The following is a 25,833-nucleotide window of genomic DNA, read 5'->3' as shown; positions in this document are numbered from 1 at the left end:
AGCATGTGAAGGTCGACTAGGATGAAGTATATGGGGCTATATGGGCTGGGATAGGAGAGATGATATATTATATAATAGTTAATAGGTTAAATCGGTGTTTTTTAGTTATAGAATCTTAAAATTAGGCTTATTTAGAAATATGATAGAGCTCAAATAGTCAAAATATATACTTACGGAACTACAACATAGTACTTATATATTTATATGAATGATTTCTCAACACTAGCATATGGATGCTCTGGATCTGAATGAATATCTTCAATTACCTTTCTAGCAACTTTCTAGCAATCTCTTCTAGATAGCATATGATATATACCAATGCTTAATTTGGCGGAGACCTGCTTGGGCCTCAAGAATGACGACAGAGGCGCATAGTACTGCTTTGGGCATATAGATGATTAAATACAGAGTTGAAAGAGATAGATTCAGCTTGATCTAAGTCAGTAGCTAGAGAACAACCAAATAGTTTAATTGCTATTCCAACTTTCACCCCCCNCCCCCCCCCCCCCCCGGTGTAGTCGTATACGGGTTGCAAGGCCGGAGAGGGGCGCAAAGGGCGCAACGGGCAATGTTACAGTCGCTGGCAGTGTTGATGTCAGCATGTTGCAGGTGCCCGACGTTGAAATCTTCTTGAAGAATATTCAATCTCATTTGGAATCAAATTGATTTTTATTATTTTTTGTTCATATTCAAGAGGAAAGAGAATACTAGAAACTCCCTAATATTGACGGTGCCCAAGAACTTGTCCGTATCTAACGAACTCCCCACCACCGCCTCAACTCACCTGGGCAACTTCACCTCACAACTCTTTTCCTTGTCTTTCTTCATCGCCTCCGGACCAAGTACGCAACCCCATCCCCCTTGTCCCTTTTATATTTTTTTGGAGTTGATTCTAACAAATGGTCCTCCCTCAATAGAAACTTTTCTCTTATGACCCCCTCTCAAGCTCTTCTGCTGCGGGTCCACTCATAACAAGCACATTCACTGTGTTCTATCATCAACCGTTGCCCATCTCATTCGGCAACAGCTCTTCATTCTTCAGCTCGTCTTTCCAACTTGGATCGTTAAAGCTGTTTCCCCCTCTGCCCCTCTTTTCGCCTTACCGCCATCCGCCCTCCAGACCCCTCGCACACCATCTCCGGTGACCGACTGTTCTCTCCATTTCCGCTTTCTCCAATCGTTATTTCCATCCGACCGAATTCTTTCGTGTCGGCTATCGCGTCTACGTCGCTTCATCCCCAGTGAATCTTTGCATCGACATTAGAGCTTTCGGAGGCATTTGCCAACCCGCCATTCCCGTCCCTCCTATCTTGGTCCTTGCCCTTGTCGCGTTCAAGGGCTAGCTAGAACGTGAAGATGGTAGACAGAGATCCAGGCACACCTACCTGGAAGTTCACACAGTAAGTTTCTCCGGATCTCGCCTTTCAGACGTTTCCCGCCCTGTGCTTTCCATTTTTCTCTTCCTTGTGCCCAGGCGATATCGACCCAACGTCACCACAAAGAGTCATTGAATGGCAGCTAATTTGATCTCAGATGCTTCGGCGATAAAGGCGATGTAGAAGATATTACAGAAGGTAATTGGCAGCCTCCCTCGCTTTACTCGGCCGAATCTGGTCAATCTCCACAGAGTGCATCGACTGACAAGCGCTCTGCAGCGGACATCATCTCGACTGTTGAATTTGACCACACCGGTAACTACCTGGCCACTGGTGACAAGGGAGGAAGGGTGGTATTGTTCGAGCGAAACGAGACGGTAGCCCACCCCCTCCGGTCTTTTTTACTCAATTTTTCGTTTTTGTTTTGCCCGGGGCTAATCACTAAACAATACAGAAAAAAACCTGCGAGTATAAGTTTCACACAGAGTTCCAGTCACACGAGCCGGAGTTCGATTATCTCAAGTCGCTAGAGATCGAAGAGAAGATCAACAAGATAAAATGGTGCCGACGACAGAATGCATCCCATTTCCTTCTTTCGACAAACGACAAGACGATAAAGCTTTGGAAGGTCTTCGACAAGTCGCTGAAAGTGGTCGCCGAGAACAACTTATCGAATGAACTCACTCCCGCGAACCCGGTTGGAGGTGGAGGTATGGCTCGCGCACCCCGCGTATCCTTCAAGGACCCCTCTGCGCTCAAGCTGCCTCGTCTGACACACCACGACACTGTTGTTGCCGCTGTTCCGCGGAGGACATACGCCAACGCTCACGCGTATCATATAAATAGCATTTCCGTTAACAGCGATGGTGAAACCTTTATCAGCAGTGACGACCTGCGAGTGAACCTATGGAACCTCAACATCCAGGACCAAAGCTTCAACATCGTGGATATCAAGCCAGCGAATATGGAGGAACTCACAGAAGTCATCACTGCGGCCGAGTTCCACCCGGTCAGCTGTAACTGGTTCATGTATGCCAGCTCCAAGGGCACAATCAAGCTTGCGGATATGCGGCAACGGGCGTTGTGTGACGAACACGCCAAGCGTATGTACAACCACGGAACTGTGCCATTGCCATTACTGATTGTTTTATTCCAGAGTTCGAACAAGAAGAGGATGCCTCGTCCCGCTCTTTCTTCTCCGAGATTATCTCCTCCATCTCCGACGTACGATTCTCCAACGATGGGCGGTACATTGTGTCCAGGGACTACTTGACAGTGAAGATTTGGGATGTGAACATGGAACGCCAGCCAATCAAGACCATCCCCATCCACGAGCACCTGCGCCCTCGCCTTTGCGATACGTATGAGAACGATAGCATCTTTGACAAGTTCGAGGTGGTCTTCTCAGGCGACGCGGAGAACGTCATGACCGGAAGCTACAACAACAACTTCATGATCTACCCCACAGAAGAACAAAAGGATACGGAGATTGTGCTACAGGCAGACAAGTCGGCATTCAAGGCAAAGAAGGTTGGTGTACCGACACCGATGAGCAAGGGTAACGGAAAGAAGGCCGGTTCGCGATCTGGTAGCCCTGCCGGCCCTGGCAGTCGCATGAAGAAGGAGACCGATGCGGATCAGATCGACTTCAACAAGAAGATCTTGCACATGAGCTGGCATCCATTCGAAGACAGCATTGCAATTGCGGCGACAAACAATGTAAGTTTTTTATTTGTCTCTGTCCAAATCCCAACAATCCTAACTTCGATAATAGCTCTTTGTCTTCTCCGCTCTTTAATTGCACCAAGTACCGTCGAGCCATCACAAGGCCATTATCATTTTCCATGAACAGGCGCATCTGGGGTTTGGATCGGGTGGCTGGAGGACCTTGGTGAACAGGCAAGATATGAAGAATGAAAACCAGAAAATAATGATAGCAGCAAGCCACAGGTTCCATAATCACAGGACTTTCCCTTCCCCCCGAATTCCCAATCTCCGCTCTCATTGTGGAACTCATGTCTGAGTTTTGGAGACCTAGTTTTTCTTTACCTATGTCCCCGTTTACTCTTTTCCTGCTATTGCGGTGGGGTTGCCAAAGGCGTTGTATGGTGGCCAGCTCATGATAGAGAATGTCATGCCTATTTTGAGGCCCTTTCGATAGTTTACTGAGAGACTATAGATTTGGCAGCTAACTAGTATTGAGATCTTAGAAATCCTTCCTTAGTTCCAAGAAGAACAGTATCATTTTACGGTTTAGGCGTTTTTCTTATTGATTTGTCTGTTACGTTCTCTGAGAAGATAGGGGGGAAAAGTCTTCAATAAAGGACCTTGAAAAAGATGCCGAAGAAGAGGCCACTCAACTAGCCATTGTTAGCCAGCCCTTACCCTCCGCCCCTTTCCGAGGCTTCACAAGCGAGAGGCACCCCCAGCCTTCAGAATTAGTCTTATTATGCAGCTTGATACAGGAGATAGGCTATACAATGTACAATAAGCTACAGGTCTATTGCACCCACCCATATCCATTCATGACTCATGCTATTCACATTTGTCTCGCTGTTCCCTCAATGCCTGTCATGTTTTTCTGCCGGCAATGGCGGGCGATGACGAAGGCGGACTGAAATTGACCTATCGCACAATACAACACATGACCAATGTACCGCCTCCCATTGACGGGAATCCCGCCAATAGATACAAATAATACCGTAATGAATGAATTCTGAATACACTTCGGATAATCAAATGTCCGATAAGCACTCACTAAACTACAATAGGTTAGCTCCGGAGAGGAAAGCCTCCACAGGAGCCCGCGATCGGTCGCGCGCAATTCCATCACCCCAGTCTGAGTCTCCTTCTTGTCTATCATACTTCTACTTCTCTACCGGTTCTTTCTTGCTGCGTGGAGTCGGTTTCTGTCTTCTTATCTGCAAGATTTCAGGTCATGCTGTGACCTTAGTGCAACCTGAGCGTTGCCAGTCGATTCCAACCCACGAGACTACGAGCTCCAGCTCTTCGATTACCAGATCCTGACTTTTTCTCCCCTCCTCGACCCTTCTAATCCGTCAAATCTACCTTCCTACTTCTCTCCTACTGGGGTTCGTGCACGCATCATGAACTCTGGAAACGATAACTGGCACTCCTCTGGTGGGCCGCCGTCGCATCCTGGCATCGATCAAATGAACCAGCAGCCTCGGCCCCTGGGGTCATTCAGGTACGAGCAGTCATAGATAGTACAAGCGGCTTGATACCTTGAAATCAGAGACTAACTCGATGTTCTTGCGCCTCAACAGTCAAAATCCTTCTCAGCAAGGTCAGGCCTCACAGGCCTCGGGCCCAGTGCTTCCCCCTCCAGGTGGTGAGTGCCTCTTTGTGAGCTATGGATTTCCATGTGGAAATCCAATGATAAAAAAACAATGTCTAAACTAACTGATATTTCTATTACAGGACCCTACCACCCTAGTCAGTCGGGTGGCCATTCTCTTCCTGGACTGGCAGAATTAAGCCAGACCCACGGAAATCCACACCAACCTTCCGCGTACGGCCAGCACCCAGCAGGCCCGTCGCATAACAGCGGCCACTCTCTTCCTGGAATCGGTCAAGCCATGCAACACGCTTCTCCCCAGCTCAACCGCGAGCGGGAGCGGGACTCCAGGGAGCGCGAAATCATCGAGCGCCAGCGCCAGGAAGAAATGGCGCACCGTGAGCGTGAGCGCGAGCGCGACCACCGCGAACAAATTGAACGGCAGCTAGAACGCCGCGAACAACCCCACCACCCTGTCCAGAGCCACACTGGCTCGATTCCCCTCCACCAGCCCGTGGCCAACAAAGTCCCCAACTCCATCCATGGCCCGGGCGGACTCCTCTCGACCCTCGGCGGAAACCCGCAGAACGGCCACCAGGGCGGGCCTCAGTCTGCTGCTGGCTTGTTTGGTCCTCAAATGCAGCACGGCGAAGGCACACCTCGCTCGTACATGCAGCACCCCGGTGGTCCACCAGGACAGCCTATGATGGCATACAATGCCGCCGGGCAGCAAATTCCAGGAAATGTCGCAGCTCTTGCTCAGGGCCAGCAACCGATTCTAAATGATGCTCTCAGCTACCTCGATCAGGTTAAGGTACGCTTTGTTGACCAGCCAGATGTCTACAACCGTTTCTTGGATATCATGAAGGATTTCAAGAGCCAGGCTATCGATACCCCTGGTGTGATTCAACGTGTTTCAACCCTTTTCAATGGTCATCCTGCTCTTATTCAAGGATTTAATACCTTTTTGCCTCCTGGATACCGCATTGAGTGCGGTACCGAAGACAACCCTGATGCGATTCGGGTCACAACCCCGTCGGGCACTAATACACTCAGCATGCCACGTGCAGGACGTCCCTTTGAGACAATTACCAACGCACCCCCCTCCGGTGATCCACATGCCCGGTCTGACTTCTATCGTGACCAGTCTCGACCTGGCTGGCAACAAGGGCAGCAACAGGATCAGCAGCAGGGCCCCGCATCTGGATCCTACTCCCCTGGCTCGAGAATGATGGGGGGTATGTATCAACAGGATGGACCGGGACCCGCCCAGGAGCACCACTATGGTTACCCTACCCAGCAAGAGCAACAAGCTGCATCCGCCATGACTCATCAGCAAGACCACCGTGGAGTGGCACAGCTGCAAGGCGCTGCCTCCGCAGCGTCCGCCGGACTTAGCAGGGCGTCTCTCATGGGGGTTTCAGGTGCTGGACCGAACTCTAGTCTCACCCAGCCAATGAACAATCTGGCTGGCGTCGGTACTGGTATGCTTCAGGGTGCTCAGGATCTGAACAAGCGTGGTCCCGTGGAGTTCAACCACGCCATCAGCTATGTGAACAAGATCAAGAACCGCTTCTCCAGTGCTCCAGAGATCTACAAGCAGTTCCTCGAGATACTCCAGACTTACCAGCGGGAGTCAAAGCCTATTCAGGATGTCTATGGACAGGTTACTCAGTTGTTTAACACTGCACCAGACCTCTTGGAGGATTTCAAACAGTTCCTGCCGGAATCCGCCGCGCATGCCAAACAAGTAGCTGCGCAGCGCCAAGCCGAAGAGCAAGCACCTCTTAGCAATCTCCGTGGCGAACCTGCAGGTTTCACCTCCCAGACTCCTAACCGTGACGTCAAGATGCCTCCCCTGGGCCAGTTCAATGTGAAGGACCCCAAGGAAAGCAAGAAGCGTCGTGGTGGCCCAGGTGGTGTTGGCTCTATCTCGGGGCCGGCCGGTTCTGAGGCTGCTCGCTTGTCTGAGGCAAGCCGAGGTGGCCAGGGTTCGCAGTTCGGTAACGCCACTAAGAGACCGAAGTATCACCATGGAAAGCCTTCTGTGGATATGGCTAATGTGTCTCCCACTTTGATTCCTGCTCTCCCAGAGCCTCTTCCTCCCTCGGTCTCCATGACCCCCAGCCAGGAAGAAATCGCGTTCTTTGATCGCGTGAAGAAGTTCATCGCCAACAAGCAGGTGTTCAGCGACTTCCTGAAGCTTTGCAACCTGTACACCACGGATCTTCTCGACCGCCACATTCTGGTCAAGAGGGCTGAGGGATACATCGGGTCCAATGCTGAGCTCATGAGCTGGTTCAGACGCTTCATGAGCGCCGAAGAGCCTGAGGATAAGATTATCGACCCTAAGGCGAACCCGGAATCAGGAGTCGTCAACCTGGCTCACTGCCGGTCTCTGGGACCGAGTTACCGACTTCTCCCCAAGCGCGAACGCCAAAAGCCATGTAGTGGACGCGATGCGCTTTGCAACGGTGTTCTTAATGACGACTGGGCCTCACATCCCACCTGGGCTTCGGAAGATTCTGGCTTTGTTGCACACCGCAAGAACCAGTATGAAGACGCTTTGCACCGAATTGAAGAAGATCGCCACGATTACGATCACCACATCGAAGCTTGTACCCGTACCATCCAGTTGATTGAGCCCATTTGCCAGCAATTCCTTTACATGAGTGATGCGGAACGCATGGCATTCAAATTGCCACAAGGTCTGGGTGGTCAAAGCGAAGCAATTTACCAGCGTGTCATCAAGAAGATTTACGACCGTCAACGCGGCGAGAAAGTCATCCGAGACATGTTCCTTCGCCCATGCCACGTCCTTCCTATCGTTCTTTACCGTTTGAAGCAGAAGCTAGAGGAATGGAAGGCCTGCCAGCGCGAGTGGGACAAGGTCTGGCGCGAACAGATGCAGCGAGCATACTGGCGCAGTCTTGACCACCAAGCCATCGCAACCAAGCAAACCGACAAGAAGCTATTTGTTGCCAAGAACATCCAGCAAGACTTGCAGACCAAGCTTGAGGATGCGCAGGCTGGTCGCAACAGTGGCCGGACCTCGCCCAAGTTCCAGGCTGAGTTCCAGTTCAACGATACTCAGGTCCTCCTGGATGCTGTCTACCTGCTCTTCTTGTACTTCGACCGCAACACCAATGGCTTTGGTGCTGATCCTCAGCGACTCATGAACTTTATCCGGGATTTCATCCCTACTTTCTTCGGCCTGGATCGTTACACCTTCAACTTGTACATGGACGAAGTCTACAACGCCATCAATGATGACGATGACACTTATGCCAATGATGATGCCTCGAACGGAAGCCGCAAGGGGGCGGACTTGCAGAAGCTGGATCTTCTGCGTGAGGCCCTTGAACGAGGTGGCCAGGCTGAGAAGACCCTCAAGGAGGACGGTGCTCTGAACAACCACGACGAACCCCCTGTTGTTCAAGTTTCTTCCACCGTCTCCGAGTCCGAGGACTCCTTTGATGTGGCTGAACTGCGCTGGATGGAGCACCCCGGAAAGGGCAACTTCAACCTTGAGCATGAATACACACTCAACGAGAAGTACAAGAAGAAGGAACACCACATGTACAGCAATCTGAACATCTTCTGCTTCTTGCGTACTTTCGAGATCCTCTACTCGCGTCTCCTGCGCATCAAGGAGCAGGAGGAGTCAGCTCGCGAACAAGTCCGACGTGGTGTTCTACCCAAGGCTGCCCACGACTTGTGCTTGATCGACCGATTCCCTGGCGATTTCTTCTATGATGTCGATCCCAAGGCCAACCTTTACAAACAGATTGTGCGCATGTGCGAAGAGGTTATCAAGGGCGATATCGATCAGGTTCACCTGGAAGAGACTTTGCGTCGCTTCTACATGCAGAGCGGATACCTGCTCTACAACCTGGAACGTATCTTCTCCTCCATTTCCAAATTCGTGGCGTCTATCTTCACCGGTGACTCTCGCGACCGCAGCTCCGACATTGTCAATCTTTTCTTCAAGGAACGGGAGAAGGAAGAGACTACCCACCACCAGGAGATTCAGTACCGTAAACAAGTCGAGCGACTGGTCAAGGACGGAGATATCTACCGCATTACCTTCGTAAGTTTTCCCATTCCCGTAAATGACCCTGACGGCCACTAACAAATCATCCAGTACCCAACCGACCGCCGTGTCACCGTCCAAGTAATGACCAGCGAAGACGCAACCCTTAACAACGACGAACTCACCCCAGAAGAGCGCTGGTCCTACTACGTGACGGCCTACTCGATGCGCGACCCAACCGAAGGCGTGCAATTCTCCAAGATGCGCATGCCCCTCCTGAAGCGCAACCTTCCCCCGAGGCTCGAAGAAGACGACGAGTACGAGCGCTACTACCGCAGCCTACAGCACCACGACGGCCTGACCATCCGCATCTGCGCCAACAACTACACCATGCTGTACCAGCCACCCACCCACGACTGGTTCTGGCGTTCTAACGCCCCCATCCCCGAGAAAGACGCCGACGCCGACGCCATCAAGGCGCAGGCTGACGAGCTTGCCAAGGAGAAGGCCACACTGCGCGAGAAGCGCCACGACCGCTTCGTCGAGAAGTTCGTCAACAACCCGTCCTGGGCCCGCGGCCTCAGCAAGGACCAGGTGGATGAGAGCAACCAGCGCTTCCGGTCCTGGGTTGATGGAACCCTCTCCGATAGTCCTGGTCCGGGCCGTGAGGGATCTGCGTCTGGATCTGGCTCTGGCTCCGCGGCCCCCGCTAATGCGGAGGCGGAGAAGCATGATGGGGCGGATGTTGAGATGACCGATGCCGAGCCTACCGAGGCGTAGGGGGTGCAACTTTTACGACGGGTCAGTCCCCCCAAGCGGGGGGACTGACATGCATTATTGTTGATTGTGGGAAGGGGGACGGCGTACGATGAGGAAATTGCGATGAATAGTTTTTCTTTTTTTTTTTGAACGGTTTCCGTAGTTTGTATTTGTATCTTCTTTTTTTTTCTTCAAGTATCTCTTACTTTATTCTCACAAATGAAATGGCTATGAAGAGATTGGCCTGTTTATTCTTAATATAATTGATTTGTATGAATGCTTTCAGATACTCATAATTTCCTAATTCAATCTGTATCAGTTCAACCTCAGTGGAGTTGTCGAATATCACATTCTATAAAACACATGGAGTACTCCATTAGAGGAATTTCCTAATGCAGCGATCGACTCGAACTTCTGGGGTAAGCAAAAAAAAGGGGAATCCCGGATCATCGGTGTCTCTTACTCGATCGGCATAATCGGCATCACTAGCGGCAATATGAATATGGATATATCAAATGGTGGAAATGGATTATCCAATGTGTGTTGGTATAAAAATCTCCGTGTGGCCGAGACTACTTAACCGATACCATCCCGAGACGTGGGGTCGGGGGAAACTCGGGGGTCCTCGGATCTTACTCTGTATCTCCTTTTTTTATCTTCATGTTGCGTATGTATTGGGATATATTTTCATTCTGGTGATGTTCAGGGAATGATATCAGACTGAACAAGATACTCTGCGACTCTGTGTGATCAAGGCATAGGGATGGGAAGATGAGATGCCGGTGGAGAGGACTAGCGTGGACCGAGAGATGACCGAATACCGAGTGAATGCCGAGATCCAGGCCGGTTGACGTCATTATGAATTATTTTTGCGATAAGCATCATCGAGGGGGAAGGGGGGGAATTACTGGGGATATGGGGGAGAGATGTATTTTAGATTAGAACCTTACAATTAGGTTTAGAATTTAAGAATGAACTAACAATATACAATATCCAATATACAATATACAATAAAGCATTGTGAAGATCGTGAAGACCATAACCCTACCAAATCCACCAAATCCACCACTTCCATTCTTCCGGAGCTGTCGGCCTCGCATTCCTTTGTGGAGACCTCTGCCCGTGGGGTTGAAGAAATTACTTATACCCCCAGATCCCCTTTCTTCTTGTTCTTTCCCACATTTTTGACACTCTCCCCTCTTCCCTTATAATGTCTGCTTCGGCCCTATTGAAAAGCCGTGTGCGGCGCCCATCCTACCTCAAGAAGCTCGCCAAAGCTGAGGATCTCATTCACCACTTCCCCAATGGCACGTACATCGGCTGGTCCGGTTTCACCGGTGTTGGGTACCCCAAGTATGTAACACAGATCATTAGATGTTGAGCGCAGTACGTTAACCTCAAATCCAGGATGGTTCCCACTGCTCTCGCAGACCACGTCGAGAAGAACAGCCTCCAGGGACAGCTGAAGTACAACCTGTTTGTCGGTGCCTCCTCCGGCGCAGAGACCGAGAGCCGCTGGGCCCGCTTGAACATGATTGAGCGCCGCAGCCCTCACCAAGTCGGAAAGGAAATCGCAAAGGGAATCAACAACGGCGATATCAAGTTCTTCGATAAGCATCTAAGCATGTTCCCCTCGGATTTGGTCTATGTAAGTCTCGGCATCTTCGGAGAGAGAAAAAAAAAATTGACCCGCTAACCTTCCCGCTTCCATCAGGGCTGGTACACTCTCAACAAGCCCAAGCCCACAATCGACGTGGCAGTCATTGAGGCCTCCGCCATCACCGAAAACGGAGGCATCATCCCCGGTGCCTCCGTCGGCGCTTCCCCCGAACTGATCCAGATGGCTGAAAAGGTCATCATCGAAGTCAACACCTCCATGCCCTCCTTCGAAGGCCTGCACGACATCACCGGCTCCGACCTTCCCCCGGGCCGCAAGCCCTACCTCATCATGGCCCCGGAGGACCGCATCGGAACCAACTACATCCCCATCGACCCGGAGAAGGTCGTCGCCATCGTTGAATCCAACTACCCAGATCAAACCCTGCCGAACGCCCCCGAAGACGAAGGCTCCCAAGCCATCGCCTCGAACCTGATCGAGTTCCTCAAGCACGAGGTCAAGCACGGCCGCCTCCCACCCAACCTCCTCCCCATCCAATCCGGCATCGGCAACATCGCCAACGCAGTCGTCGGCGGCCTCAGCAAGGGCGGCGCCGACTTCAAGAACCTCAAAGTCTGGACCGAAGTCCTCCAAGACTCCTTCCTCGACCTCTTCGACAGCGGAAACCTCGACTTCGCAACAGCAACCTCCATCCGCTTCTCCCCAGACGGATTCAAGCGCTTCTACGATAACTGGGAGCGCTACGCGGGTAAGCTCCTCCTCCGCTCCCAACAAGTCTCCAACTCCCCCGAGATCATCCGTCGTCTCGGCTGCATCGGAATGAACACCCCCGTCGAAGTCGACATCTACGCCCACGCAAACAGTACCTGTGTCATGGGCTCGCGCATGCTGAATGGACTCGGCGGTTCGGCTGATTTCCTCCGCAACTCGAAGTACAGTATCATGCACACTCCTTCCGCACGTCCTAGCAAGATTGATCCTACCGGTGTGAGTTGCATTGTGCCTTTCGCTACGCATATCGATCAGACCGAGCATGATCTCGATGTTGTTGTTACCGAGCAGGGTCTTGCTGATGTTCGTGGCTTGTCGCCCCGTGAGCGTGCGCGCGTTATTATTAAGAATTGCTCGCACCCTGATTACACCCCTATTCTCACTGATTACCTTGATCGTGCGGAGTTCGAGTGTCTGCGGAAGGGTATGGGCCATGAGCCGCATTTGCTTTTCCAGGCATTCAACATGCACAAGAATCTCCAGGAGAAGGGTACCATGAAGATTGACTCTTGGGAGTAAATTTGAGTCGGTGATGTGTGTGTGTGTGTGTGTGTGTGTGTGTGTGTGTGTGAGAGAGAGAGAGAGAGAGAGAGGTTGAGGGCGATGCCTTGTTATCCTAAAACTTGGATATACGCTAGGTTTGGGCGTTTGGTATACCTATTTAGCGGTTTATGTATATATACTACTTGGAATATAACTTTTTCCTCTGGATCGTTTTCGTTGTGGGTTGGTTGGTTCGTAGGTCGGAGATGCCTAGCTAGGTAGCATCTTGCTACGCCGCTATGTTCGGGGTAGTAAGCGCTTGGCACTATTATATGAAGTGGATTACAATGATCTACGTAGTAAACTGAATAATAATGTCCAAGTTGATTCACGTATACTGGAATAGAACCAATCAGATCAAGAATTCTATCATTCGGATGATAATAAGCTTATTTAACAGGTTCCAATTGTTACACATTATAGTAAGAACCAAACGTATATCCAAATCAGATGATATGTATACAAAAAACATCGTAGCATCAAACAAGTCCGGACAAATCAATTGTATAGAAACCAAATCTTGCCACACCAAACCCCTATATCAAGAAAATATATGGTATAATCACAGCAAAGTTCAAAAATCAGAAACGCCAACGCCAACAAAAAGAAAAACGTTTAGTCATATCAGTCTCAATCTCAATCTCAGTCCCCTTTTAGCCCCCGTGTCAAGAAAAGACAGAGTCTGACAATCGAATCCGGACCGGAGAAGCCAGTAACCGACCTAAAAAGGCCAAGCACTGGTAATTGTATCAAAGTCCGGTAAGTCTAGATAAAAGTCAGCATGGTTCCCACAAAAACAAAGTAATGGATGATAGATATAACGTACCGACTCCAAAGCGACCCGAGAATACCAGGCTGCGCAGTCTCAGACTTGCGACGAGCCCAACCGTGGTCAACGTTGTAGTGCTTCACATCTTGTAACCCAGCGAAGAGGCCTCGTCCAGCTGTTGCACGCTTGGGGGGTGTTAGTTATAGTGGACAGTGAATGGTGGGTGTGGTAAACATACACGATGCTGTTGAGCGGAATTCCGAACCCAGTAGTCTGCGCCGTAGTCATTTTGCAGACGGGCGTGCTCGCTATCGGTTGATTTGGATGGGTTAGACATTTTGATTTTGGTTTGGTTGGTTGGTTTTGCAGTTATGCAATTGTGTTGTTGATGTAGCTTGGAAGTATCAAGTATCAAGTCAAGTCAAGTCAAGTAACCGAAGTAGTTATTATATGAGGATATCGCTGTGTGATGAACAAAACAAACTCCACCGTGTAACATCCTATCCTTATATACACACACCTCCTGCCTCAACGTACCCACAAGATGTCAAGCCGCATAGCAAGTATGGCCTGACAGCATTGAACCAAACCATGGTTGTTCCGAGAGGCTGGGTCTCGGGACATGGCCATTAGCCGTTTCTGGGGCATGATCTGAATAGCATGATGTATATCTCGGGTTGGTTTTATCCGATGGGGTTTCAATACTGCTGGATGTGGTTGGTGGTTGGATTCGTGACGTTGGGAGATATGGTGCGATCCTATTATGCGGATTTCTCCGTTTCTGCTTCTGGGGTTAGTATAGATTGGTATAGGTGGAGAATTAATCCTGCTGAGATTGCCGATTATTATTCGAGGTCAGATGATTGGGGGATTGAAGGACTGGTGGTCGGTGGTGGTGGTACTTGCGGTGTGGTGGCATGATCGGGTGGGACGGTGATGGGCAGATTCGACCGGCAAAAAGATAGGAACAATACGAAAAGTTATACTTGGGCTTTCATTAAATGAGACTTAAGCCATCTTAGAGCTGTTGTAGTATATTTTGATCTTGTGTGATAATCTTTATTAGATATTTGGAAGCACATGCCGGTTATGTTGTATAATCTAGCTGGTTCAACTTCTAAACTTGCACGGAATATATCAAGAACAACTCACTCCCAACTTCCAAGATGTGACAATTCGATCGCAATAAAAATGGTCTATCCTCTCTGATCTCACCGCCGATTCTTCCGCTATACATCCATGGCCCCTCGGGGCTTGTCAGAACGAGACGGCATTCCAACGTACAACATACAAAAAGGCATCTGTCCCAGGCCCCAGACACATAACTGCAATGGCTGAGAACATCTGACCTGGTTGATTTATGAAGCCGTTAGTCTATACTAGTCCAACATCATCAGCTCCTCAGATCTAACCACTTTTTATGAAATTCTTCCATCGTCGCCTCCTCTTGTACCGCAACGTCTATCTATATCCTCACACACGATTGTTCCACGTACTCCAGAAGTCGAAGTATACATCAAAGACGAGGTAGGCAATATTTAATATGGATGCGGGTGAAATTCCTCTGAGAATCAGAATGTAGAATCGAGAAAACACGATGATTATCCAGCCGTTGGGCTTGAATTGAAATGCGGCTTCATTTCCTTCGTCGGCTTCTACCATGAGATACGAAACTGATTAGAAAATGCGTTTAATATTGCCGAACAAGCCTGAAGAGAGATCGGTCTTCGCCACCTGTTTCATTTGTTCTGGGGCAAGGATATTAGACCGGAGTTTATGAGTTGTTCTTGGATTTCTTGATGAGTTCTGATATATATATATACTGTCAGGCCGGTCGACGATATCCATACATCATTCAACTACTTTCAAGTTGCAAGTAAAAAGAAAAAAGGAATTGAAACCATATTCTTACATTAGTCGACCCAACCTGACAATGGTTGACTGTACTCTTTGTATGGGCATGCTGAACAAGAGATACCTTGTTCAGAATTGATTGTTAAATTGCTACGATCACAAGAAGAGCCTGCTGTACTTTGAGATCTTCTGAAATTATTTTGGAATTCAACATTTAGCCATGGCTGAAAAGAAACTCATATTAGAAATAACGAATTGTAATTATTGATGAGAAGAAGGTGAAGCGAGGAGGCACCTGTAGATCAAGGCATACATTCCACAAATGACATTTTCCATGTGGCCAGTGTGATACAGATCTGTCCCGAATATCTAAGATGTGGAATGCCATTATAAATCAGCCCTAAATTCGACATATCAAAAACACAACCTGAGTCATATGCAGGGAAAACCGGTCAAGAAACGGCTGCAGAAATTTCCCCGGAACACAAACCCACACACCGTTGAATCTTTATGAAACAAAAAAACAAAACAAAAACCCCCAATAGCAAGGCTGACAGAAAATCGCCAAAATAGGCTTTGCACGAATAAGACTAATTTCCCAGATCCCAAATCCACAAGACCACACGCCGACCCCTGGAAGCCCCTGAATAACCTCAGAAAGAGTATTGCCAAGCCTCGACCTAAATGCCAACTAAGCCCAGATCCGCTACGATCCTTGGCCTTTGATTGATTGGAAATGTCAGATTGGCCAAGAGAATTTCAGCGGTCTGGATTGTTGAGTTGTCTTTTGAGTTGGGCAGTTCCTTTGTGCTGGAGTATTGGCGTTTTTCATTTAATTTACTTTGTATACTCCGTACGGAGTACACGAATGCGAACCAAGAACGTGGCAAGACTGGGCCTCAATACGCAATTACATCACATTCTACCCAAACTCTCTCCAATAATCAACTAATCCATGGAGTTATTATCGACTTCCAACAGACCAGACTAGTGAGTGTAAAACAACTGGTGCAAAGCGGACACGACGAGTTTCAGGAGTTGGACGCTAGCTATGGTAGTCCCATAAAAGAATACATAGCGGTAATCTCCGCAAGAGACACACACGCACAACCATCGGATATCCCCCAATATCCGCCGTGATCTACCCCATGAGTTTTGATCGTCAGTCGATGAGATCCAGACTTTCGTTCTCATTGTGATCAGCACTCGGTGCATGGAATAGTAGAGGATCTGTTCGCTTTTTAGTTGCTTCTTTCATTGCTTGTTTGTGTACGGAGTACTCCGTACATGTTGTCTGCCAGTGTGCGCAGTGGATGTCGGCTGTATCGGGTAAGTCAGGCTACAGTGTTATTTTTGTCTATTTTGCTCTGGCAACGGCCACACTAGGTAAATGGCTATGCTGTGAATAGAAGGTGGCTCAACGTCCACGCGGTCCTTCCTATTCAGCAAGATTAATTAATTGAATAGTTCAAGCTTCTTGCCCCATTTAATGATTTTTGACTTTAATTTAAGCCGGGTGATCGGCCAGTTCATGAGTGCGTGTATATCGCTAACTCGATGGAGATCATCAGGGGGGTAGAAAACAGCGCATAGTTAACAACGAAGGTTATGTGTTGTTTCCATAGAGTAGGACAACGTATTTGATATAAGATTACGTGGGGGATTCGGGGCACTTGTGATGTTTGTTGATATGGGCTCCGTGGTAATCCGAGACATTGGTATTGAACAATAAACAGAACTCGGTCTCAATACTGCGTGGTTCGTATATTGTAGGTAATCCTTAAGATTGGATAATACCTGTATTGTAATTTTATAATAAAGATCAGCATGGCGGAAATTAGAGGGTGCAATTCAACCAATCAGAATTCAGATTAGACCCCAAACCAGCTGCCACCTTTCCATTTTGGGACTGGTCAAGTACGCTATGACAGCTCACCCCACATGGCGCGGGAAGAGAATTTCCTGTTTTTCTTTGGTTTTTGGACTTTTGGCCTTTGAACGGGGATTTCTCTATCTGACTTTATACTGAGACATTGGGATTAAGCCAATCTGCTCCACACATTCGCTGGATCTTTGGTTTGGAGACATTTCTTTGGTCTGAGTAACCGGGAACCGAGGGTTGCACGGGGGCAGGCTTGCCACCAAGTAAGCCACAGAGGGGCTGTAGTGGTGCCTTACATGGCCTGACAGGATATATGAAACCTTGGCCTCGTTTTGGTACAATGTGGCTTTTCATGCGGTTAGGAGTTGGGAAACTGGAAGCTAGACGACCCTCACAGCGGTAAGGGGAAGACTATTCTGGTGTGAGACAGGATAACTATTTTCGACGCTGGGGCCGAAGGCTGAGAGGAATAGGAGAGAAGCCAGTCAACGATCCGTGCGGTTAGTGTATTGATAATAATAGGATTCGAATACGGAATACGGAAGTACTATGTACAGAGTATTGGTTCCTATTGTAACTGAAAAGACGGTTGGGCGAGAATATAATATATCGGTACCTACACATTATTATCTGAGTCAAGAGACTGTAGAGACTTGTACGGAGTACCTGCAGGATGCCTGATATCTCCCCCCGTACGGAGTACTCGAATTGCAAATGATACTGTACATAACGTATCAAATGTATCCCAATTACGGAATACTGCGTATACCATGGATTTCTCCACTCTTGCCCGAGCCGTGTGGGCCAACCACAAGCAGCCAACCCTCGGGTGTCGAATCAACAACCAATCAGATCGAGAATGTCCCTGAATACACATCTAGACTTGTCCAGGGGTAATTTTAGGGTAAATTAAATTCATACAGAATTCACGATCGGTGGACCTGTATCGATGCAGAGGCACACTAAGGGCCTTTTTTGGGTCTTTTTTCTCCTTTTCTCTTTCCCCCCCCCCCTACTCCCCCCGGTAACGATTTCTCCAACAAAAGGCACTGCGTGCCCCCGATCACACTCCTTTTACCTTCTCAACCCACGTTCCTTCGATTCTATACCACCGCTTCACTCGTTCAGCGGGCATTCATTCTTTCACGTGGATATTATATCTCCATAATGAAGGGAGCTATTTTCGCCGCCGCCGCTTTGGTCGGCTCTGCCATGGCCGACGGTGTTCACCGTCGCCATGACGCCTTCCACCAGCGCCGTGAGGCCTCGGCCAGCGTCTGGTCTTCCGCCATTGTTACCCCCTCCGCCGGTCTTGAGCCCGAGGAGACCTGTGGCTGCACCACCAAGGTGATCACCGTCTACGGCTCCGCTACCCTGGTTCCCGTCGAGACTGTTGCTCCTCCCTCTTCTACTTCCACCTCCACCTCCACCCCCGCCCCCGAGTCCACCAGCACTCTCACCAGCACTGTGCACTCTACCAGCACCAGCACTCTGACCGTGACCGTCTCGGCCTCTTCCTCCGCGGCCCCGGTTTCCTCCAGCACCGCCGTTGCTAGCACTCCCGCCGTCGAGTTGCCCACTCCCGGTGTTAGCACCTTCTCCACCACCGGTGTCTACACCATCCCGGCCACCACCATCACCGTCCACGACACCACCACTGTCTGCGGTGCTACCTCCACTGAGGTCCCCAGCGGTACTCACACCTACGGTGGTGTTACCACCATTGTCAAGACTGCCACCACTGTTGTCTGCCCCTACGCCACTGTCAAGCCCTCCGGCACCACCGTGACCAGCGTCATTGAGACCACCACCTACATCTGCCCCTCCGCTGGTACCTACACCGTTGTGCCTCCTACCACCACCACTGTGCCCACCAGCACCGTTCTGGTCTACCCCACCCCCCAGACCATTGTCCCCGGTACCTACACCCAGGATGAGACCACCGTCACTGTGACCCGCACCGACTACACCTACATCTGCCCCGTTGCCACCAGCAGCCTGGCCTCGACCACCGCCGCTGCTGCGCCCACCACTGTTGCTGCTACTACCACCTCTGCCGCTCCAGTTGTCACCAGCACCAGCTCTGCCTCTAGCTCTGCCTCCAGCTCTGCTTCCAGCTCTGCCTCCAGCGTTGTTGTCTCCAGCTCCGCTTCCAGCTCCTCCGTCGCCTCCTCCACCTCCGCCGTCGCCGAGGCCACCGGTATCCCCACCGTTCTCGGTGATGGTCAGTGGGGTATGACTTACTCTCCCTACACCTCTGGCGGTGATTGCAAGACCAAGGCGGCCGTTCTCAGCGATCTCACCGTCATCAAGGGCAAGGGTTTCAACCTGATCCGTGTCTACTCCACTGACTGCAGCGGTCTCGAGTTCATCGGTGACGCCTGCAAGGAGCTCGGCCTCAACATCATCATGGGTGTCTACATCTCCAGCTCCGGCATCTCCGCCGCCCAGGAGCAGGTCTCTGCTATTGTCAAGTGGGCCGAGTGGGACATGGTCAAGCTTATTGTCGTCGGTAACGAGGCCATCCAGTCCGGCTTCGTCGATGCCTCTACCCTGGCCTCCTTCATCCAGTCCGCTTCTTCCAGCTTCAAGTCTGCCGGTTACTCCGGTCTGATCACCACCACCGAGCCCATCAACGTCTGGCAGGCGCACGGTGCTGCCACACTTTGCAGCGCCGTCGATATCGTCGGTGCCAACATCCACCCCTTCTTCAACGCCGACGTCACCGCTGAGCAGGCCGGTGAGTTCGTCAAGACCGAGTTCGAGGTCCTCGACAAGATCTGTGGTGGAAAGGACGTCATCAACCTCGAGACTGGCTGGCCCAACGCCGGTGACGCCAACGGTGTTGCCGTCCCCGGTGTCTCTGAGCAGGCTACCGCCATCAAGTCCATGGTCAAGGCCGTTGGCTCCAAGTCAATCTTCTTCTCCTACCTCGATGACCCCTGGAAGACCCCCGGTGAGTTCAACGTTGAGCAGCACTGGGGCTGCTCCGGAGTCTTCTAAGCGTGATGACTCTTGATGGGTTTTTGAATATTTTTTTGTTTAGTTCTGCAAATGCAAAACTTGTACAGGAGGACTAGGAGTTTTACCTTTCTCTGGCTTTGTGGTGTGTCTACGGACCCCGATCGGCCCTTTCTTCCCTTCTTGGATCCTATTTTAAATTTTGACTCCTGTGGTAGATACACCTTTTATTTGACGTTGTCTACTGACCTGGTTGCACCTTTTGATCTCCTTATTCCTGTTTTTAGTCGTTGTACATTTGCTCATTTATGCCTTCTTACGAGTCTTCATTCCGGTAATCATTCAAGCACTCTGTATGTAGTATGTAGTTAGTAAATGTCTGCTGTGTCAGATTTGTACTTTGAACTTACGATACCGCTGTCCTTCAGTTTGCCTTATCTTTTTAACCCCTCCAACTGCATCATTTGCGCGCGGAGGGGTTCTTATACGATGAGTTATCCACGACTGACATCATGCAACCTGCGCCTGAAACACTGGGGCAGTGCATACGACCCCCAACACTAAGTCTCAGCATAAGACAGGAGATCAAACCAATGTTTATTTTACCAACCCTCATATGATCACTCACCAAAGATAAAATTACGCCAAAGAACAATTACCACCACCTCTTTCCTATCAGAACAAGATCCAAAACCAGAACCCAGACCAAATTCGAATCCGAATCTAAACCACATCAACTCGTTATCTCTCGCCATGCCTCTCCCATTCGAATGCGAGCCCTTCTACATGCGCCCCCTCCTAATGATCAAATCTATCACCGGGGGATTCTTCACAATATTGATCTACTTCGTCATCCCAATAGCCGTGGCGGCCGCCATAATATTCGCCATCGGCTTGGTATTCTTCGTTATACTTGCCGCGGTGTTTGGCTGGGCTCCTAGTTCTAAGGAGATTAGAGCGAAGAGAGAGAAAGAGAAGAGGGAGCGAGAACGAAAAGAGCTCGAGAGTGATCAGAACAACCGTGAGCAAGAACAGAAGGAGGACCAGGGAAAAATAGATGCATATCTATTCACCGCGCCTCTTCCGACAACGGCGAGTGGTCCCGGTGGTACCTATGACCTGGAGAAGCGTCTTGAGATTGAGCTTGAGCTTCTTGGGGAAATGGTTGTTGCTAGGAAGGAGAGGTTGGCTACTTTGAGGACGACGCATTCGGAGGATGATTCTTCGTACTTGGAGGTTTTGGAGAAGCTTGAGTAGGACTAGTAATATCTATGCACATATGCACCTTACAAGTTTGTTGGGTAGCGGAAAGCCATACTTCCCAAATAGGAAAGGTAGCCATCTGACTTTCCCCGGACCAGGGTTCTTTCCAATCTTGAATGGACTACGAAGTCCAGGGACCCGACGTGACTTCTTGCTACGACTACCATTCATCTTCTCTTCTCCCTCCAAACCCATCTGTTATCAACATACTCCTATACTTCCCGTCTCGAACCAAATCAACAAGATCCGAGCCAAATCACCCAAGTCCCATTTCGAACACTCTCTTCTGATCATCCATCAATATGGAGGAATTTGCGAATGAATTATTCGGAGACGGATTCTGTGAATATCCTCTCCTTCTGCGTCCGTTGGTTGGAACCGTGATCTTGGTCGTATGGAGTGTCAAATTCGCCTTCTACTTTATGCTGCCTGCTCTCGCCGCTTACGCCATCCTGCTTGGAGCTACTGTACTAATAGTTACTTCCAACGTGAATCTTTTGGAGGTCGAATGGCGAAACAGAGACGAGCATGGGACACAAAATAACCGAGATGATGACAACTGGGCCCGGGGTAATTTCGAACATCGCCTAGAGGCTGGCGAGATCGAATTTTGAGATCGTTGTCGATATTGGAAGGGATATTGATATCTCACATGATTTGTCGATGGAGAATATGGGTACGGAACAATGGCCCCAAGACGGGTCACTTGTGCTCTTTTTTTGTTGGAAGTCTTGCGTCTATAAGATGTTTTTGCAGGGAGTTGGATATTTCATCGAAGAGCCCCTGCGTGACTGGGCTATTTTCTCGAGTGATCAGCAATTCTTCAAGGTCAAGCTGAGCCATGCAGAAAGAGGAACGTTATACGGGGTACTAGGGACTACACTTTGTAATAGCTGCATCAGACTCAAGATATTGATCGCCGCGTTGTATTTTTAGGGAGACGAGGAAGCCTGGCAATGCAAGGATTGCGAATTTGTGATATTCCCGAATTATGTACTATCAACAAAATAGATAAATACAAGTGAAGGCATTGAGCGTAGGCTCAAGGAAAAGGATTTCCTGTCCATTTTCCATCCTTATGCTAACTCAAAAAGGCACCATGGTTGATTGGGTAGGCCAACCCATCTTTTTATCATATTGTAACTCCAAGAAAAAAATCAACTTATAGTGGCGTGCAAGTCTGTCATCCTCATTAGCATATTGAATTAAAATAATCCACGCGTGGTATATATTGGTTAGGCTCCATCAGTACTTACACCATTGGAACTGCAAGTAAGTCCCTCACAGCAGCATCCCACGGCAGCACAGTTAGCAGCTGTGCAGGACATAGTGTTCTAGTAACATGGTTAGAAATTGTCTCCCCGCACTCTCCAACAATGTAGCCATCGAGAGGACTCACAGATTGACACGCAAGTGCGACCTTAGGGTATGCTTCGGGAAGGGCGACGGTGAGAGTAGCGAGGAAGCCGAGGATGATGACAGAAGCGCGCATTTTGAATTGATGGAAGCTGAAAAATCTTGAGAATGGGGTATGGGGTATCTAGAATTAAGACAAGAATCAAATCAGCGACCGAGTCAAGTGTAATTAAAAGAGACGGTGAACACACCACAATATGTAGGTTTGGACTGGATGCAAGGGCAAGGAAACGGCGTAAAACAAATTACGTTGAGAGATAGTAGAAGTCAAGCAAAAAAGTGAAATTTGAACACGGGGTATCTTAATATTGAAATCAGAAAAGTAAAAGTGAGCACATATCAGGCTCCATCAAAGTCTTATAGCTTGCAGGCTTGGAGCACCGCAATGACATACGCTACGCACCAGCGCGAAGATCTATCATTGTCTTGCCTGAAACAGGGCAGTCGGGGGATCTACAGGGGCAGCTGTGGGATTGATCGGCACTGATTGGATGATGGCTGGGGCCGCCTTGTCATTTTCGCAGGCGCAGGCGGGTGCCCTACAGCTGGTATTGCTATCAATGGATGCAACCTCAGAGTACGGAGTACATAGGACGTCTCTTGGTCCTGTTTGATTCATGAATATCTAATTTAGGAGGGGGCTGTTTTGCCTCCTATTATATACAGCGGGAAATGGTGTGTATGTTGTATAGCGATTAAGTCGTACTTTCGCAAGTACCCGATTTTCGAACTTTTCTATCTATTTTTTTTAGCCGTCTAGGACGAGGAGCATCAGTAAGCATATCATCCGAAATATTCTAAGATCATAAATTTGAATCAAAGCCTTTCGCAAGAGCTCTTTCGTAAACACGGTTAACCGTACGCTTCGGAAGACCTACAATCTCCGCAATCATAGTACTATTAAATCCAACAGCTATATAAGCTACCACAGTTGAGCGCTTTGTAAGATCATGGCCTATAGCGATAAATAGGACATAAACAAGCAGTTAGGCAGACAGAGAGTACATAAAAGTCCTATACACCACCATTACAAACTAGCGTTCTATTGGAAAAAGCAAAAGAAAGCTAGGAAAATAATAAAGCAATCGATCTCCGTAGGCTAAAATACAAATCCCAAGGCTTAGGAAATAATAATAGTACTAATAATAATGTGATGTTCTTCCATCTCATTCGCTTCTGGGGCCTTCTTTTCAATCTGCAAGGGTAGCAAAGGAGGGCGTAAACCTTGCCCGGGCAAACTTAGCAAGAGACGGATGTTGAGTGGCGTGTCCTTTTGCGCGGCGAGAGGGACTTGCGAGCCCGTCGACCGATGGATTTTAGCCACTCGTGGCCTCTACCACGAACTTCTTGGTCCTCAAATAGACGTTGGTGGTGAAACATCCGAACTGTGCTCATGAAATTCCCAATGCCAGAAATTATAGCACTTGTCTCATCCTCTGGTTTATCAGCTTCCAACAACGCCGCGACCAAATAATGCAGTGGTCGGTAGAAAGGTGGGCCCTGCTCTCTTAAGCAAGGAGTCTTAAAATGACCAGAAAGGGAGTTGTACATTTTCGGCCAACGCGCCTCCAAGTTGGGCATTGTCTCCCGGCTATGTTTGATCCATAAAAACCGGTTCCACATGATACAAATCTCCTTACTAGGAGCAGGAAGGTCAAACAACTCGAGTATATAGTCCGCGAGAAGGGCTGCCTCCCACCTAAAGCGTATCGCCGCTTCAAACATCGGCGCTCTTTCCTGGTACTCGTCACGCTCGTAGAATGCACGGAGCGTACCTCCAAAGCCCACGTCCTTACCACGATCCCATTCACCGGGACAGGTTTGGTGGAAAATTCTTGCCATTCCTTTTAGCCTTCCATGGGCTATATGGCCAGTCATTTCATCAACAACTTGGTTTGCTGATGCAATTTTGTTCGGACCTTGCTCCAAAAATGTTTTGTTTTTCGGGTGTGGATTTCGAAGGTCCCTGATATCACTGGGCCCTTGATATGGGTAGGACTTGAGTCCATCCCACCGGTCCCTGAAGTGAGACAATGGGATTCCTGTTCTCCCTGTCCACGAGTATTCCCAGGCATCATTTTGTGCACAAAACTTGAAGTTTTGGAAGTTTGAAAGCCGTGTTATGCGATCTTCGCATGTACTCCAAACAGAATCGCAAAATGAATTATAGCTCAAAGTCTGCAAGCTATTAGGGTCATCTGGTTGAAGGCTTTGCTGTGGGTCTGATAGGCTTGTGTCCAGACCAGGTTCTTCGAGAAGAGGACTTGTCGCACTAGACAACGTCTCCAACAGGGTGCTCACAAACACAGACCCGCAACTTCGCCCAATGCTCTGGGATACACACCAGGCATTTGAAGTTCCGTCGGCGAGATTGTCTTCTCCGCCTGCAGCTGTCATGGCGGTGTGGTTGAGCTCGGGGGTGGTGATCCATCCCCCGGAGTAACAAGCGGTGCTAACGAGAGTCATACGCACATCTGGCTCAAGCACGCCCTTGAGATTGACTATGCTGAGACCCTTATGGCTGGTTCCATCATCTAACAATAAGTGATGATTCGGTAGCCCATGGCAAAAGAAGAGTAGAAGAAGTGGCGCCTCATGCCGTTTCGCTAATTCTGACGCCCGTTTTGCCTCTGAAAGAACTCGATCTATCATTTCACTCGAGCGAACTAGGGTGACTGGGGTGATTTGCTGTTGGTCTAGCATGTCTTTATCAAGACAGACCTTTCGATCCTCATACGGGTTGCCGTGAAGGTATGGACCATACTTCTCCACTAATTTTCTTGGATCAGCTGCGGTTATCCATGTCTGGTCCATCCCCAAGCCTTTGAACAGATAGTTGAAGGCATAAAAATCCGAAATGAACCACCCATCGTCTTTTGGACATGCGGTCGAGACTGTGGGATGGGTTGCCGCAAGAATGACGGTATTCTCAGATACACAGGGTACCGTCGACGAAATAAACGTAGAAGGAAGCCTGTCTGGCATTCGAGCATGCCCGCCCTTAGCGAGAGGTTGCCTTTCTGCTAGAGTGGCCATGATGTTCGCTGTGGAATAAGGTGAAAGTCAAAGTGCTTTCATCTTTTGATCACTCTAGTATGAAATTAGCCTGTCGTAATTATTACCTAGTGATTACCGGTACCCGTGGACTAGATGTAAATGACGTTTTATTTTTGGAAGTTTAGTGGCTTGCTTATTATCCATGGATGGGTTCCAAAGTTTACATACCTAGGTATCTAAACCTTAATTTTCTGACCGCGGTCAGAAAAGCGACTGCGTGAAGCTATGGTATA

The 25,833-nt window shown here is 49.2% G+C and overlaps 8 protein-coding genes across 8 annotated transcripts; 6 read left to right on the top strand and 2 right to left on the bottom strand.

The window, feature by feature from the left end:
- Window positions 1-1,356: 1,356 nt before the first annotated feature.
- On the top strand, window positions 1,357-3,174 carry PEX2_066470 (protein phosphatase 2A regulatory subunit CDC55; the record flags this gene model as incomplete). Its single annotated transcript, XM_016743918.1, has 5 exons — window positions 1,357-1,400; window positions 1,534-1,753; window positions 1,831-2,479; window positions 2,533-3,095; window positions 3,151-3,174. 5 exons carry the CDS (start codon window positions 1,357-1,359, stop codon window positions 3,172-3,174), a joined length of 1,500 nt encoding a protein of 499 aa, XP_016599631.1.
- A 941-nt stretch (window positions 3,175-4,115) lies between these two features.
- Window positions 4,116-9,487, top strand: PEX2_066460 (transcriptional regulator SIN3; the record flags this gene model as incomplete). The annotated part of the gene is made up of 5 exons (XM_016743917.1): window positions 4,116-4,281; window positions 4,350-4,584; window positions 4,664-4,728; window positions 4,818-8,764; window positions 8,819-9,487. 5 exons carry the CDS (start codon window positions 4,116-4,118, stop codon window positions 9,485-9,487), a joined length of 5,082 nt encoding a protein of 1,693 aa, XP_016599630.1.
- A 1,189-nt stretch (window positions 9,488-10,676) lies between these two features.
- On the top strand, window positions 10,677-12,374 carry coaT (acetyl-CoA hydrolase ACH1; the record flags this gene model as incomplete). The annotated part of the gene is made up of 3 exons (XM_016743916.1): window positions 10,677-10,819; window positions 10,874-11,114; window positions 11,181-12,374. 3 exons carry the CDS (start codon window positions 10,677-10,679, stop codon window positions 12,372-12,374), a joined length of 1,578 nt encoding a protein of 525 aa, XP_016599629.1.
- Window positions 12,375-13,147: 773 nt separating this feature from the next.
- PEX2_066440 (uncharacterized protein) lies at window positions 13,148-13,504 on the bottom strand (the record flags this gene model as incomplete). Its single annotated transcript, XM_016743915.1, has 3 exons — window positions 13,148-13,163; window positions 13,225-13,352; window positions 13,406-13,504. The coding sequence occupies 3 exons, from the start codon at window positions 13,502-13,504 to the stop codon at window positions 13,148-13,150; spliced, it is 243 nt and encodes an 80-aa protein (XP_016599628.1).
- Window positions 13,505-18,070: 4,566 nt separating this feature from the next.
- Window positions 18,071-19,906, top strand: btgE (putative cell wall glucanase (Scw11); the record flags this gene model as incomplete). Its single annotated transcript, XM_016743914.1, has 1 exon — window positions 18,071-19,906. The coding sequence occupies one exon, from the start codon at window positions 18,071-18,073 to the stop codon at window positions 19,904-19,906; it is 1,836 nt and encodes a 611-aa protein (XP_016599627.1).
- Window positions 19,907-20,617: 711 nt separating this feature from the next.
- On the top strand, window positions 20,618-21,121 carry PEX2_066420 (uncharacterized protein; the record flags this gene model as incomplete). The annotated part of the gene is made up of 1 exon (XM_016743913.1): window positions 20,618-21,121. The coding sequence occupies one exon, from the start codon at window positions 20,618-20,620 to the stop codon at window positions 21,119-21,121; it is 504 nt and encodes a 167-aa protein (XP_016599626.1).
- Window positions 21,122-21,429: 308 nt separating this feature from the next.
- PEX2_066410 (uncharacterized protein) lies at window positions 21,430-21,741 on the top strand (the record flags this gene model as incomplete). Its single annotated transcript, XM_016743912.1, has 1 exon — window positions 21,430-21,741. One exon carries the CDS (start codon window positions 21,430-21,432, stop codon window positions 21,739-21,741), a length of 312 nt encoding a protein of 103 aa, XP_016599625.1.
- A 2,041-nt stretch (window positions 21,742-23,782) lies between these two features.
- On the bottom strand, window positions 23,783-25,579 carry PEX2_066400 (uncharacterized protein; the record flags this gene model as incomplete). Its single annotated transcript, XM_016743911.1, has 1 exon — window positions 23,783-25,579. One exon carries the CDS (start codon window positions 25,577-25,579, stop codon window positions 23,783-23,785), a length of 1,797 nt encoding a protein of 598 aa, XP_016599624.1.
- Window positions 25,580-25,833: the final 254 nt, after the last annotated feature.

Source organism: Penicillium expansum, assembly GCF_000769745.1.
Source record: "Penicillium expansum strain MD-8 chromosome Unknown contig224, whole genome shotgun sequence".
In the NCBI taxonomy this organism is placed as follows: domain Eukaryota; kingdom Fungi; phylum Ascomycota; class Eurotiomycetes; order Eurotiales; family Aspergillaceae; genus Penicillium; species Penicillium expansum.
The sequence above is the reverse complement of the archived record's forward strand: the minus strand, read 5'-3'. Positions and strand labels throughout refer to the sequence as shown.